The sequence below is a fragment of the Choloepus didactylus genome, chromosome 16, assembly GCF_015220235.1.
Source record: "Choloepus didactylus isolate mChoDid1 chromosome 16, mChoDid1.pri, whole genome shotgun sequence".
Lineage (NCBI taxonomy): Eukaryota > Metazoa > Chordata > Mammalia > Pilosa > Megalonychidae > Choloepus > Choloepus didactylus.
Window position 1 is genome coordinate 22,839,507 of NC_051322.1, and position 15,152 is coordinate 22,854,658.

The 15,152-nt window shown below is 39.5% G+C and overlaps 1 protein-coding gene across 2 annotated transcripts in view; it reads left to right on the forward strand.

Annotated features, from left to right (window-relative positions):
- FECH (ferrochelatase) overlaps nucleotides 1-13,137 on the forward strand; it is a 32,001-nt gene extending 18,864 nt beyond the window's left edge. The window contains exons 6-11 of one of the 2 annotated variants that reach the window (XM_037805723.1): nucleotides 2,297-2,403; nucleotides 5,705-5,803; nucleotides 8,719-8,826; nucleotides 9,215-9,379; nucleotides 12,513-12,572; nucleotides 13,003-13,137. In XM_037805723.1, the coding sequence (XP_037661651.1) occupies nucleotides 2,297-2,403; nucleotides 5,705-5,803; nucleotides 8,719-8,826; nucleotides 9,215-9,379; nucleotides 12,513-12,572; nucleotides 13,003-13,137 (674 nt within the window). The remainder of the gene's footprint in view (nucleotides 1-2,296; nucleotides 2,404-5,704; nucleotides 5,804-8,718; nucleotides 8,827-9,214; nucleotides 9,380-12,512; nucleotides 12,573-13,002) is intronic. The other variant, XM_037805724.1, reaches the window with a different exon arrangement.
- The last annotated feature ends 2,015 nt before the right edge of the window (nucleotides 13,138-15,152 follow it).

Genomic DNA, 15,152 nt, shown 5'->3' on the forward strand with positions numbered 1-15,152 from the left:
TTGAGTTATTGGCCAGTCTGCTGAGATTTACAAATGGTGGGTGGAAGGCAGTGGCTGTGAGTGTTTGCAGTTTTAATGCAGTTTTATAATGGATCAGTAATGACCCTGAAGCCACTTTCTACGTTTGGGTAATAAAGCTTATTTTTACTGCTACTCTAGTATTCTTATTCATGTAGCAAAGGTGATAGCTATTTCCATTTTGAAAGCCAGGGTGCAGGTGCCCACATAACATAAAACGTTGGAAATTTTGTTATGTTCTTTTGGTTATGCCCGGTTTGGGGTCCCCTTTGCAAACTTCTCTCAGTGTTCTTGATTTTGAAAATATTACTGCTTATTGTTTCCTATGTATTTAGCTAGAGCTGGAGAAAAAAATATGTTTGGCAATCTTTGTATCATTAATTGTGGATATAGCTTCCAGTGTCATCCACAGATATATCATTTGCATCCTGTTTCAGGAATTGGGGTTAGCATATTTTTACTCCCAAATTGCTTTTGGATATGAGTGTATATTACTTCTATATTTATAAGGGGAAAAAGGGCTACTGGAAGAAATATTCGAAGCCTGTTGTGTGCCTCAAATATTTGTTCAGAGCGCCAATAACCTATTAAAATGCCTAAGTTCCCAGACACCCTCAAGAGTTTGAATTGTGATCTCTTTTGGAAATGTACCTCTATGACTTTGAAATACCTGGTAATATGTTATTGGAGAAGGAATCAAATCTTATAAAATTTTAACCTATGCCTTGCTTTAAAGAGTATACCTCAACACATAACAGTTTTCTCTCAAAGTTAAATGAATTAAAAGGATGATTATAAGACAGAAAGATTGAATACTGGTTTCATTTCATAGCTGTCTCTAACAGTATGGTTTAGACTTATACATTTCTTGTATAAGGCCAGGTACATCTTAGTTTCAGAGATGTGAAATCCTTTGGGAAGCTAGAGTGCCCTTTATTATTGTATCTTTCAGACATTCATTGTTGTGGCAGAACCATGATATATTGATTTCTAGTGTATCGATCACAAGCAATTTTCTCAGTTATATTTTCCCATTTTAAAATACTTCTTCTGATAGTTCAGCAAATGTTTTTGAGTGACCCAAAAGAAATAATACTCTTTTGTACACCCTGAAAGTGATGTTCACTTGTGAAGTTTGGTTTACAAGGTGCATGTAATAGTGACTAATTTGTGATATCTGGAGAGATTGTTTTTGAACCTGGGATGGTATCAGTTTGGATTCTTCTGAGTCACTGTATTTGACTCACCAAAATTGAACCCATTTTTCTGTTGTTAAAAGTTGAGTCTTAGCCTAAGAGTACAATTAATATAAAATATGACTCTAAATTGGAAACCTAATTGACTAAATTTTTTATAGCTAGAGAAATCAATGGGTTGGTGACAGGAAGCATGGAAATGTTTTGGGACCTTCCCCACCTTGGGTTTGAGGAAGAGGCCTTGTGTTAGGATTGGTTTTACAGGATTAAGGCATGGTCCCACTGCCAGCTTTCCTAGGTCCAGAACAAGTGGCGTTGAGTTGACACCATCTGCATTCTTTAAACTTTGAATTTTCACCATCTCCATCTTTTGCTCAGAAACACAAGTTTTATTAGGTTACTTGTAAGGGTTAGGTGTCCATTTAACTTATTCTAGGGAGTGACAATAATTTGGTAGAAGTAGATACAAATAGAAAATTAAATAAAAAACTGCCCTCCTTGTCATGATGCCGTTAAAAAGGATGGTTATGAAGATTTTATAGTAACGTGGAAACATCTCATAATGTTAAGTAAAAAAAAAATCCCAAATTCTCAGGATACTGAATTACAACTTTGTGAAAAATATCTGGGCAGAACTATGCTAGAATAGAACAGTGACTGTATTAGCAAGCTGGGATTATGGCCGATATCTTTTTCCCTTTCTTCCCCATGCCCCACATTTTCTATATGGGGTTGATTACCATCAAAGTGGAAGAAAAATTTAACATGCTTTCGATTGTAAGACTTGGTCCTTGCAAATACCAACTGCTTATATTTCATAAATCCATGGCCATTTGTGTTTCTCACCAGAAATGGCCTCAGTAATCTTGAAGAGTCTGCCAAAATCAATTGCTTTTTAGTGATCTTCATTTGCAGCGTAGGGAGATCTATATGCATTTTAAAGTATTGAAATGATTGTAATTAGACCAATTCAGTATAGATGCAGCTACCTACTTTGAACTTCTAATTACTGCCTTTACTAGTCTTTTTTATTTTCATCATAGTCAAAATGCATTCACTAAGTGGGCCCCTGTATATTTCAGGCAGCAGCTTAAATGCCATTTACAGGCACTATCGTGAAATGGGAAAGAAGCCTGCGATGACATGGAGCACTATCGACAGGTGGCCCACGCACCCTCTCCTCATCCAGGTGAGCCAGTGATGCCCGTCGCCGCTGTTGGCCTCACTGCCCTGTGACTGTGTCTCGCCCGTTTGGTTTGTGTATGTGTCCTTCTGAGCCTTGACCTTCTCTTGCTTAAACTGTGTGCTGTAGATTAAAAAAAAAAAAAAAAAGCATTAGATTCTTGATTTATTATGAAAAGAGAAGACAGATTTAGAGATTAAAATGGTTAGACTCTTCTTTCTTCACATTACTGCTGCTAGTAACAAACCCCGGCAGGGTTATATTTTGAGTTCTGTATTCCCAGAGATCAGAAGAATGTTAAAGACCATGCATGGCATTTCAGCTATAGGGAACAATATGCTAATTTACGTTCATAGATTGAGTGAACAACAGAGACTTTAAATCCTCTTTCCTGAATCCTTTAAAATTTCAAAGGATTAAAACAATTTAAAGGTAATTTCTGTATGGAGCCTGAGACATGAAGATATATTTAATATTTCAGTGAGAAATTTTCATCTATTAAAAGGTTTGTGGCATTTATATTGTACCCAATTGCTTCTATATGATTAACATTTATAATACTTTATTAATAGTTGCTTGATCTTCGGGGAATCAGTTAAAGCTATGATTCTGAAAAGAGCCAGGGCCTTTGAATCAGTCGTATTGTGTACTTTTCTGCCCTTCAAATATGAGAACACGGTTGGTAATTGCCCTAAATCATGCAAGTAGATTGTTTTGTTCTGACAGTGGAAGTTTCTGCCTCTGAGTTATTTTAGGCAGGATAAATAATAAGTGGTTTAGATTTTATCCAGTCCAGTTTTTATTCCTTGAAGTATTCTCTGGGTTTGGCAAAACACCAGGTTAAAAACTTAAGAGCCTAATGTCACTTTGAACCAGTAACCACTAGATGGTGCTAGACGTCGTTAAAATCAGACCAGCTCTTCCCAGAGCAGGCGGTGTTCCTCAGGCATGAAGAGGATGTAAAGGGTTAATGCTTGGATTGAAACCCAGTTTTAAGTAAAATGTGAAGAGGCCCCTTCCCCTACGGAAGGGTGTGGTTTTGGACTGTGCCTTCCTGCCTTTTGCTGGGTTAGCCGAGTACTGCCTGAAGCATCACCGTCCCCTGCTGTCTTGCTCTTGAGAGGCCCGAGATGGAAAATAGGGGTGCTGCAGGTCAGCGCTGACATGTTGTAGCGGAGCCGAATGGAGGGATCTGCACGGCATCTGCCTGCCCCGACTGAGCAATTAGATTAGCATTAAAATTCAGTCCTTTGAAAAGGGGCAAGTAGAAAGATGGAACGGTCTCTTAACTGAGGAAGTCTCTCTTCATAAAATGAAAGGGAGTCTTAGCAGCATTTATCTGCCCTCCTGACGGTGTGATTGAAGGCTCCCAGAGCCGGGAGGTGAACTGTGCAGAACTGTGCAGGGGTTCTGCGGTCGCAGATACCGCAGATGGAGTTGAGGAGATGTAAGAAGCACTTCTGCTCGCCCACTGCTCCTCAGTTTTGAAGATGGCTTGGAGTCTGTTGCAAGCCATTATGAAATTTTTTTTGACTTGCAGTTTTTTTGTGATGAGAAAAGGATAAGATGTGAAATGTTTTGGAAATGAAATTTTTGACTTTACTCTTAATATTAGGTAGATTATGTGAAAAAGATTTATCTAGCAAAAATTTTAATAAGCCTAAAGCCTTAGTCCTTTTTAAATCCACATCTCTATTTGTTGTAAGTAGTAATTACTCAAAATTGCATTTGCTTATATTACTGTTATCTCTAATATTGCTATTTATCTAGCTGTTCGAGTCATTGGGGTAAATTTAAATTCCAGGCTCTTATAGAAACTTTGCAGAGGACCTCCTATCTAGGCTAGTGTTCAAAAATAATCCTGAGTATCCTTAGTTTGTAAGCATTGCAGAGACCACCAGAAAAAAAAAACGTTTTTATTTGTATCTGGTCCTATCACATTTATTCTGTGGGTAAATCATAAATTTTGAAAAGGGAACTACCTTTCTAGGCAGCATTTTATGCCTTTGAGCATTTATTTACCCAATTTTGAGTGTCTAGAAAGATGAATAATATCTCAATATTTATTAGGGAATAGTTTACTCTTCTATAATATTGACCACTGATATTTACATGGTTCTAGTAAATTGTCCTTTATAATTTTTAAGAAAATCTTTTATCTGAAAATAATTTCAAATATGCAGAAAAGTTGCAAGACCGAGAATGGTATAAGGAATCTCATCTTTTATCATCCATGTGCTCTCTCTGTGTGTATGTGTGTGTGTCTGTATACACATAATTATTTTTCTGAACCTTTTGAGAATAAGTTATAGATATCATCGCCCTTTACACCTATGCTCAAGTGTATATTTCCTAAGATCAGGGATATTCTCTTACACAATCACAACATAGTATTCAACTTCAGTAAATTGAACATTGATACTTTAATCTACATTCCTATTCCAGTTTTATCTATTGACCCATGAATGTCCTTTGTAGCATTTCCCTTACAATTTAAAAATGACAAAGAATGATTAAAGTGTAAGATGAAAGAAAACTCTTCAGATCTGATAAGTCAGCTCCTATCGATGAGAACCGGAAAGTGCAACTAGATGAAGGGAGTGTACTGGCCTGGTGAACAGAGACCTGGAGGACGAGGCGCTGGGACCTGTGTTCTAGCCCAAGTCCCACAGATGGGACTGAACAGGTCCCCAGATCCTCTTCATCTTCCCCTGCTCTGTGAATTTAATGGGAGTGGTGCTGACCTCCCTCTGTTGTTGTGAAGGTTGTTAGGAAGATCGACTCAGTGAGCACACTGGTCTTAGAAGGAAAGTGTTGTAAAAATAGAATAGTAATGTCTTATTTCTCTCTGTTTCTGTCCAATGTATTTTAATGTGACATGCCTGAAAGCCAAACTAAAGATTTAGAAAGACCCTGTAAGCTGTTTTCCTGCTAACTGAGCAAATGAGAGGTCTTAAAACAGCTTCTTCTGCCTGTCTGTGTTTCCTTTCCATCTGGAAGTGTGCCCTCTTCCTCCCAAGGGGGAGCAGATCCAGAGCGTTCATTTTCAGTGAGCCATTAGCGAGCTTTAGAAGTTTCCCATCAAATTCCCTCGGCCCCTGAAACCGTTATGATCCATTTTGATGATGATCCAAAGCAAGAGAGACTGTACTGTTTGCACTTTTTTTCTTAAAAAAAAAAAAAGAGTTCCTTTTTGTGAGGATTGCTCTGAGATTTTTGGTGTGGCTCCTATTTAAAAATGTTTTCTTTTCCTTCCATTTCTTTCTTCCCACTTCCTCCTTATCCTCCTTCCTTGGTTTCCCCGCAGTGCTTTGCAGACCACATTCTGAAAGAACTGGACCATTTCCCACTTGAGAAGAGAAGCGAGGTGGTCATTCTTTTTTCTGCTCACTCACTGCCAATGTCTGTAAGTAAGAATGTCTTGTTGGATGACTTAGTGATAGGGGATTGTTTCATTTTCTAAATGTGTGAAATGGACCCAGCTTCCATAACATCCCAAGCACAAGGCAAAGATGAGTTGTAAATTCTCAGCCTTAAATTGGTGCTAGCTTAGCTAGATTAACCTCTTAAAATCTAATAAGAATCATCTCACATTATTGTTATGCATAGATGTTGGCTTAGTAAACCCATTAAAGAATGATAACTTGAAGAGGTTTTCCTATGTATGAAATTTTAATAAGTGGGACAGTTAAAAGAAGACTGCTTTTGGCTACTCTGTAAAAGAGCTCAGGATGATGTTTCAGTGTGCTGAACCGTAGGGCCTCCACTCAGACTAAGCCTTCTCAATCCCATTTCTTTGTCTTCAGAAGACTTGATAGGGGCTCTCTGAATTCCAGGAAGCGATTACAGTTTTTAATTTTCTAAGGCAAGAAACCACGTTTGGCCATGTGAATATAGAGTATGTCAAGTTTTGATCTGGCTGCTCCTTAGTTTATTATATTGCACTGGGTTGTACATTTAAATAGTGCAGTCTGTGCCATAGCTGTTGAATTTTTGGAAATAAGAATGATCAAGCCAGTGTGCTGTATGATCTATTGAAGTGCTTGGAATTAGCAGCCAGTATCATCAACTCAGAACTAGCATGGTGTTCTAAAAGCATTGCTTCAAAGCTTGAGGTGGGGGCAGGGGGAGTGGAGAATTACATTTTCTTAAGTGTCATTAAAGTTTTTAGCTCCAAGGTTCATGGAGTTAACCTGAGAGAGTCCGGGGCGACTCTTCTGAGTGGGCTCTACTGCCATCTGGTGGCTGTCGGGGTCGTGCCCTTGCAGCTTTGCCCCTTCCTACCGCTCAGCCAAGGGGTCGCTGTTTGGGCAGTAGGTGGCCCTTCTGGAAGCCTGCATACTTTATTTTAACAGGGATGTATCCTCCTTTTTGATATTACGTAAATCCTCTTCACAGGCCCACCTGTAGTCTTTTGATAACTGCCCTGTGTGTGATGAGACTGTGTCTGCAGCTCCAGAACGGAAACTCTTAAACCAGGAAGGGAGAAACATTTTTATTCACCAAGGGCTCCAGGTGCTGCCTCCTTCATCTCACCCTCGGCCGCACTTCCCTTTCCTCCCCTTGGGTACTGGACATGCTCTGCCAGGCTTTTCTGCTGCCCAGGGGTCCTTGTGGGACTGAGAGATGCCAACAAGTCATGGGGATAAGGAAGGGGTAGGAAAAGAAGAGGCGATTATCGATTAGAAAACTAATCCAGTATGCTCTTCTTTTCCCATAATTTGCTTTTAATGACTTTTTTTAAAATATAAAAACTTTTTATTTTGAAATAATTTTAGGCTTAAAGAAAAATTGTGTAAGTAGTACAGAGGGTTCCCATATACCCTTCATCCAGCTTCCCTAAATGTGAACCTCTTACATAACCAGTGTATAATGAACAAAACTATCCACTCAATGCCAGCCTTTATTCAGATTTCACTTTTTTTCCCACTAATGTCCTTTTTCTGTTCCAGGATCCATTTTAGCTGTCCCATCTCCTTAGTCTCTTCCAATCTGTGACAGTTCCTCATACTTCACTTGTCTTTCAAGACCTTGACAGTTTTGAAGTGTTACATGGTAGAATGTCATTCACTTGAGTTTGTCCGATGTTCGGGTTGAGGTAGGCCTGATGGGGAAGGAGACAGACCCTGCACCCTGCTCATTGCATCATGCAGGGGGCACCCGGAATCATCGTGACTTATAACGGGCGATGTGATCCTGCACCACTTGGTGAAAGTGGGGTCTGCAGGACTTGTCCATTGTAGGGTTTCTCTTTTCCCCTTTGGAACTAAAATATCTTTATATTTTTATTCTTTGAGACTACTTGTTGTCCCCCAGGCCCTTGCCTGCTGATTTGAGCATCCCTTGGGGGATCTTGCCGACAGCAGTCCTTACTGTACTAGTCTAGTTCCCCCATTCCTTCTAAAGTGATGCTTCTGATGGCATTTTAACTAACTTTCAGGAATGTCATAAAATAGTTTGCCAGTATTTTAGTTCAACAATATTTGTTGAGCACCTACTCTATGATGCCAAGTATTGTTCTAAGTGCTTAGGAAATGGGAATGAACAAAACAGACAAAAGTCTTGGCCCCCAGAGACTGGGGGGAGACAGATGATGAATGTTAATAACTAAGAATTTGATCAATAGATGCTATGGAAAGAAATAAAGCAGGGTAAGGGAGATAGGGAGTCAGGACGCAGCTAAATTTTAAAGCAGTTAAATAAAATTTGTACTGAACACTTGAAAAGGTGTGAACAACCAGTTGTGACTGTCACAAGCCTTTGTCAAACATTTGCTGTGTACAAGTCGTTTGTCTGCAGGCCATTGTTGTAGGAAAAGGAGAGAGAAAAAGAATTAGAAGGTATAGGTCATGTTCTTGGAGAGTCTGTAATCTGAACCCATGTACTTCTTTCCTCCCCTCTTATTCTGTTAGCACTTTTGTTTACCTGGTCCTCATAAACGCAGAGGTTCTATCCATTGTCCATACACCAGTATTTTAATTCCTGTTTTGAAATCAACCACGTGTGTGATTATGTTGGCTCTTCCTGCTTGGCTTCTCTGTGTCATTTCCCTATTTCAGAGAAGGAGAAAGGAAGAGAACCAGCTTCTATAGTTATACATTGTCAGTCTCCCTTAACTAATTTGGAGCATAGAATTTTATATCTTCTTAGGAACCTCAGAGATCCTTGTGTGCAGTGTCCTCCTTTTGCTGATGGAGAAATGGATCAAGGAAGTTCGGTGGCTGAGCTCAGGTCCAGGGTGGACTCCGGCTCACCACATGGGCCGAGGCACTCAGAGCCCTCGGGGTGGGAGACTGGATGCCCTTTGTGTTCCTGCTGCAGGTGGTCAACCGAGGGGACCCCTATCCTCAGGAGGTGGGAGCCACAGTCCAGAGAGTCATGGATAAGCTGGGTTTCTCCAACCCCTACCGACTGGTTTGGCAGTCCAAGGTACATGGCTTCCACACATTTGCAAGCAATCAGCCTTTTTTAGGACTTAGTCATAAAATGATTAGATTTGGCCCTTTCACATAGACAGATCATTTTGTAACCCAGTTGCTCACCATGGGCAGAAAGAACTCTGTAAGCAAGTAAGATGGAAGGAGTGACTACTTGACTTCCATTGATTTAATATATTATTTTTAGGTGTAATGATAGAAACTGTTATTTAGTTATCCTCCGCTATCATGTAGAAGGATCCAAGCTTAATGTGGAAATACCAAAACCCATTAAAGCAGGTGTGGAGAGGGTGGTTCTAGCCCTCAGCAGGCAGAGTGTGGGGGGAGGGCAGACGCAGCAGGGGAAGCGGCCTCGTGACACCCTCCTCCGCCTTTCTCAGGTTGGCCCGATGCCCTGGTTGGGTCCTCAAACAGATGAGACCATCAAAGGGCTTTGTGAGAGGGGGAGGAGGAACATCCTTTTGGTTCCAATAGCATTTACCAGCGATCACATTGAAACGCTGTATGAACTGGATATTGAATACTCTCAAGTTTTAGCAAACGAGGTAAGTGTGCACTCTGGTTTATAATCTCATTGTGACTTGTTTTCAAAGGAAACCTCTGCAGTTATTTAATCGTTCATTCAAAAATATTGTTCAATATATTGTTGGCATGTGCTGTATCTGGTAATCTTCATTGTTCTGAATAATGCTGATCTGAGTAATAATCTGAACACATCAAGTTAGTTCTGTGTCAGCAGTGGGAAGATGCTTTTACGGCTTCATTAAACCGGGTAGCCCCAGGATCACGGAGGCAGCACCAATTTGCTTAGTGTGGGTTTCTTTACCACTTAAAAGTAATAAAAACTACATTTCTTTAAGAAAAAAATACTTGTAATTCTCACTAATTCTGAGAATTCTGAGGGAAACATTTTATTGTTCCCGTAATTCCTTTTCTTCCCCTGATGGTGTCATTTATTTGGGGCTATTACACCCTTCCTCTTTGGGTTTCAAGACATAGAGTAGTCATCGTTATTTAAGAGAAGAGCCTGGAACAAACACTGAAGCAGCCTTGTTGTAATTTCCTTGACCTCTTTCATGCGCTCACATAATTAGCTGTTTGCTCCTGTGTTGTGATCAGTCTGATTATTGAAATGACAAAACCATCCTTAGTGTCTTGTGAGGTAAGATGAATGTGAAATGTCATTCAGGGTGGAGAAGAACCATTGTTCACCTCTCTTGGCTTCTGAGAGCTGGCCTGAACCCTGAGTCCGATTTACAGCATTGTTTCTGTAGAAATTGTGGAAGCACTGAGGCCCAAGAAGCCCTTTCCCCATCTCATCTTCTGCCAGAATTCCTGGCCTGTTCTCCCTTGTGTGATTGATGGAGGCCTGGCTTGAAGAACATTCACCCTTCTCTGGGACGGGGTGGTAGGTGCAGGGGAGCAGGGAGAATGGGGCTGGGGGGAGAACCTCAGCCAGCACCCAGCCCCCAGGCTTTTGTACGTACATGCTGGTCATCAATCAAGCATTAATGAAGGTGGGGAGAACCTAAATTACTTGTCAGGAGTTCTGATCAAGGATTTGTGGGAAAGTTGTAATTGGCTAAAATGAGGTTTCAGGATGGTCTATGGGTTTCATTGAATGATGCCTTCTGCATCCCCCCATGACCTTGGCTAATTGTGAGCTTGCTAAAAAGACAAGTGAAATGTAGTTTATACCAGCTTGGAAAATGAGTTTCTGTATTCAATGACAATTCGCATTCATTCACATTATTAAGCTAAGGTTATTTCTTCTTTTTTTGGGGGGGGGGGTGTTTCTTTTTTGGGAAGGTTTTTTTGTTTTGTTTTTTTAATGCAATTTTATTGAGATATAATCACATAACATGCAGTCATTCAAAATGTACAATCAGTTGTTGACAGTGGTGTCATATAGTTGTGCTTTCATCACTCACAATCAAACTGAGCATTTTCATTACTCAAAAAAATAAAATTAAAATTAAAATAAGAAAAATAAGTTGTTAAAACAACTAACTTTCTTTAAAAAGTAGTTTGAATTTTTTCCCAAAATAGAAATAGCTTTACTACTTTTTTAAATAATAAAAAGAATAGAGTCCAGACAGGTTGGAGAAGTATAATCTAGAGAATAGAGCTCACTCACAATCTTTACCCTCAGAGATTAATAACATCCATTGATATTTTGATAAAAATAAGTACAGGTTTTTTTATAAATGTTTGTGTGTGCCTTTTAAATAAAAACAATATTTTCCTACACATTTCACAAAACTGGTATTTTATTCATGCTGTTTTTAGCCTGTTTTTTTTCTTTCTTAAAAATATATCATAGACCCAAATCAATAAATATATTTAGATCTATATGATTTTTTTTAAGAAATCTCTGGTTAGTATACATTTAAGATGTTTCTTATTTTTCACTATCGTAAATATAAAATTTTCTTTTTGCACTTTTCTAATTATTTTTTTAGGATAAATTCCTAGAAATGGAATATCTGGGTGAAGGGTATGCATATTTTACTGGATTGCCCTCCAGAAAGGTATCCGTTAACTAAGTCTCCCACCAACCATGTCCGGGAGTTATCCTGCTCTTACTGACTTTTACATGAAATTTTAGAATACAACCTCTTTTTAAGTTGGGAACTACATGTTTGCTCAATCTCAGCTTTTTTTCCCCTTGCCAGTCTCTTGATGTTAATGCTGATTTAAAAATAAAGCAACTGAAAAACCATCAGCAGGAAAGGGAAAAAGGAGCAACTACCTGCTTCAGTAAATAATAGTTTGATATTTCTCAGTTATTTTGGGGATAAGTACCTGGATATTTCATGGAGAAGGGAGCGAGTGTGGTAGTAAAACTCTCTCCAGTTTTGTTTTGTCTTATTTTTAAAGACTCTTCTATGTAAAAAATATATTTAAAAACCCAACTCTGTATTGGATCCAATCTGGGCTCAATTATATAGTCCATAGGTTAATTTACTTCATTTTGGCACTTGGAAACAAAAAAGTATGAAATTTTACTTAATAAAAGCAACTTTTTGCTTAGGTAGAGTCTGTAAAAGTATGTGTTAGAAAGGTAGAATAAAAAAAATGGTGGGTGACAAAAGGGTTTTGGAAATAGTGGTGATGGTTGCACGGCATTGTGAAGGTAATTAATGCCTCTAATTGTAAACATAAAAATGGTTAAAAGGCTGAATTTATGTTATATATATTTTTTACCACAATTTAAAAAAAGAATGGTAAGCAGATTTAAATTACTTAAGAATTCCTTCAAGGATAACTTCAAAAGTGATTTGGATAGAGTCAGAATCTAGAATATGGGACCCTGGTCTAGGGGTCTGGGTGGGGGTAGGGAATAGGGAGTTAAGGCTTAAAATGTGCAGTGTTTCTCTTTGGGACAGGGGCTGAGGAAAAGGTGGTTTGAAAACTAACCACAGTGGGAAGATAATGGGATGGGGAAAGGATGTGGAGGCTGAAGAGCAATTTATAACTGAGGTGAAAATCCAGGGATGTGCTCGGGAGGCCTGTGACTGTTTTTATTTCTGAGCAGTCTTTGAACACTTTTGAAGTTAGACTTTGAGTCATGTGTTTATTCTGTGTGTTTGTTTTTTCCGTTCAGTCTCTTAAAAAAAAAGGAAAAAGGAAAATAAAACGTGCGTGTGTTTCTCCTCTTTTTCTCATTCAATTCAGTGTGGAGTTGAACACATCAGAAGAGCGGAGTCTCTTAATGGAAATCCGTTGTTCTCTAAGGTATCTGTGATGTTGCAGCCATTTCAGTAGAACATCCTGGAGAGGAGTCCTCTGAGAAACTCTTACAGAATATTGGTTTCCTTACATATTAGAACATTTTGAGTTCCAATTAATTACAAAAATAAAATTGAATTCCATATGCTCTCCCTTTTTTCTCTGTAGATAGCCCCAATTTTCTTATTTCTCCCCACCTTTAAGTGTGTTTCATTTAAAATCTGGAGAGGATTTCATTTTCTAAAATCCCTGTTTTACCTCTCTCTAAGCTGAGGATTCTCAGGAAAGGAAGATTTTATAGCATTTGTTTCAAAGGCTTCACAGTTTAGATGAAAAGACACCCCACAGCACAGTGCCCCTCTGGGTCAGCGGAAGGGAACTCTCGGGCGGATCAGCAGCGTCTGCTCCTGACGAAGCCCTGCCTCTTGTCTTCCAGGCCCTGGCGCATCTGGTGCACTCGCATCTCCAGTCCAACGAGCGCTGCTCCACACAGTTGACCCTGAGCTGCCCGCTCTGTGTAAATCCTGTCTGCAGAGAGACGAAATCCTTCTTCACCAGCCAGCAGCTGTGACCCCTGCCAGAGTTCCCCATGGGGTTGGGCAAATGCCCCCACCTCCAGATCCTTGCGAGGGGGAAGAAGCCATTGTTTAGAGATCAAGAAGTGACGCATCTTTGTCATATGGACAGCCTTTGGGTACACATTATTTGACTCCTTGAGGAATGGACTCTGAAGTCCTTTTGAAGGATTTTTATTTTTATATTCCTAGATCTTAAACATTTATATTCCCTCTCTCTGGGTAAAGTTACTAGTTTGGAATGTCCACTAGGCTGTTTAAAAATTTGGGTTTTAAAAATGTTTCCTATGAGACACACATGTATTTTAAATATAGATTTTGGTTTTTGGCCCCAAAACCTCCAGCAGGGGTACAGAGAGGATCCTCTGGGGGCTGCCAGAATGCTTGAGATCTGCTTTCAGTCTTGTGCATATAAAGTTGTTTTTAAAATATTTGAACATATGAAATATAATTTGATAAAGGAATATTGCCTGATCTTTCCTCAAGCCCATGGGTTACAGAATGCCTGTGAGGTGGTTTGGTTGCCTACGATAGCTGCTTGTGCCAGGGATGCTGCCATTAATTGGTTGTTTTGGTACTTTTGTGTGAACCTCACTTTTCTCAACATAAAACCATACCAAGTGCAGATTCCAAAAGTGCTCTGAGATTCTTTGGGCACACAAGGCTCATAAACATGTAGAAATCCATTGCCTGCCAAGCACGCCTTGCTGGGAGTCTGTGATGCCCCAGGAAAGGAGGCTCCTGAGCTTCTGGTCTCCAAGGACGGCGGTGCCGGGAAAGCTCGCGCCGAGCTTCACCCTGAAATCCCTGGTAGGCCTGCCATCCAGCAGCTTCTTTTTTGCAGGCGAATGACTCCTTGTGTTATTTGTTTGAGTTGTTTTATAAAGTCATCTATGCCTTGTCATCTTCTTTCTTAATTTATGATTTTTTTGTTACATAAATTTAGTCATATTATAGGAAATTTGAGAAATAGAGGAAAGAAAAATAACCACTCAAGTATATAACCATCATATTATTGTACTTCATGCCAGTCTTTTCCTGTGGATATTTTTAAGGCCATTGTAACCTTGAATCTGTGAGTGAAAAGTTGTTCTAAACTGTAGAAATAATGTCCTATCAGAATCTGATCTTCCATATTTATATTTAAATGGATTAAAAAATCTCTGATGGATCCATAAAGAATTTGTAATGATCACTTTCTCTGTTCTCCAAGCCCTAAGACTTTGTTCTTCAAGAGAGTGTTTCTTTGATTTTTTTTTTTTTTTCTTAAAGCCAGTTCAGAAAGTTGGAATGTTAGAGGATATATCGGCCTTCCCAGTCACGATTTACTATGTTAATAAATATTATGATGTCCTGAAGGTTTTACCCAGTGTGAGTCGTGCTGTTACTAGTCAAAATTAGTTAATGAGCAACACTATCAAATATGAGTTTACTTTGTGATATATGAAAAGAAATATACCATATGCTTTAGTCAATAGCTTTCCTAACACTGGTGACGGCCTTGCAATTTGCGCATCTAAATTTTCTTTTCCAAGTTTGCTTTTCTATTAATAGATTGCGTTTCCCAAGAAAGATACAAGGCATAACTGGTTGTTAAGCATTTTCCTCTATCCTTTTCCTTCCGCTCTGCGGGGATTTGTTTCAAAGTAGACTTTTGAGTGACTGTCCCACGGTGAAGTGAATTCCCCTGGCAAGTGACCTGGCTCTGGAAGGCAGGCTGTGCTCACAGGCAGTCTCCTTCCTTAATGAAGGGTCGACTTCGCTTCTTCACCTGCTTAATGGTGTGAAGATATATTCTAAGGAATATGGAGAAAACTTCAATTCGGGAGCCCTTGCTTGGGTGTCTGAAGCCCATTTGCAAAGGACACTAATGAATCAACAGTGATGGGGCCATTTGGGTAATATTATTGACCCTGAACTGGGACCAGACCAGCCTTTGCGTGAAAAGCAAATTGGGATTTACTGGGATCACTGCCGACAGCATTTGGTGCTCTAAGAAGTGTTACCTTTG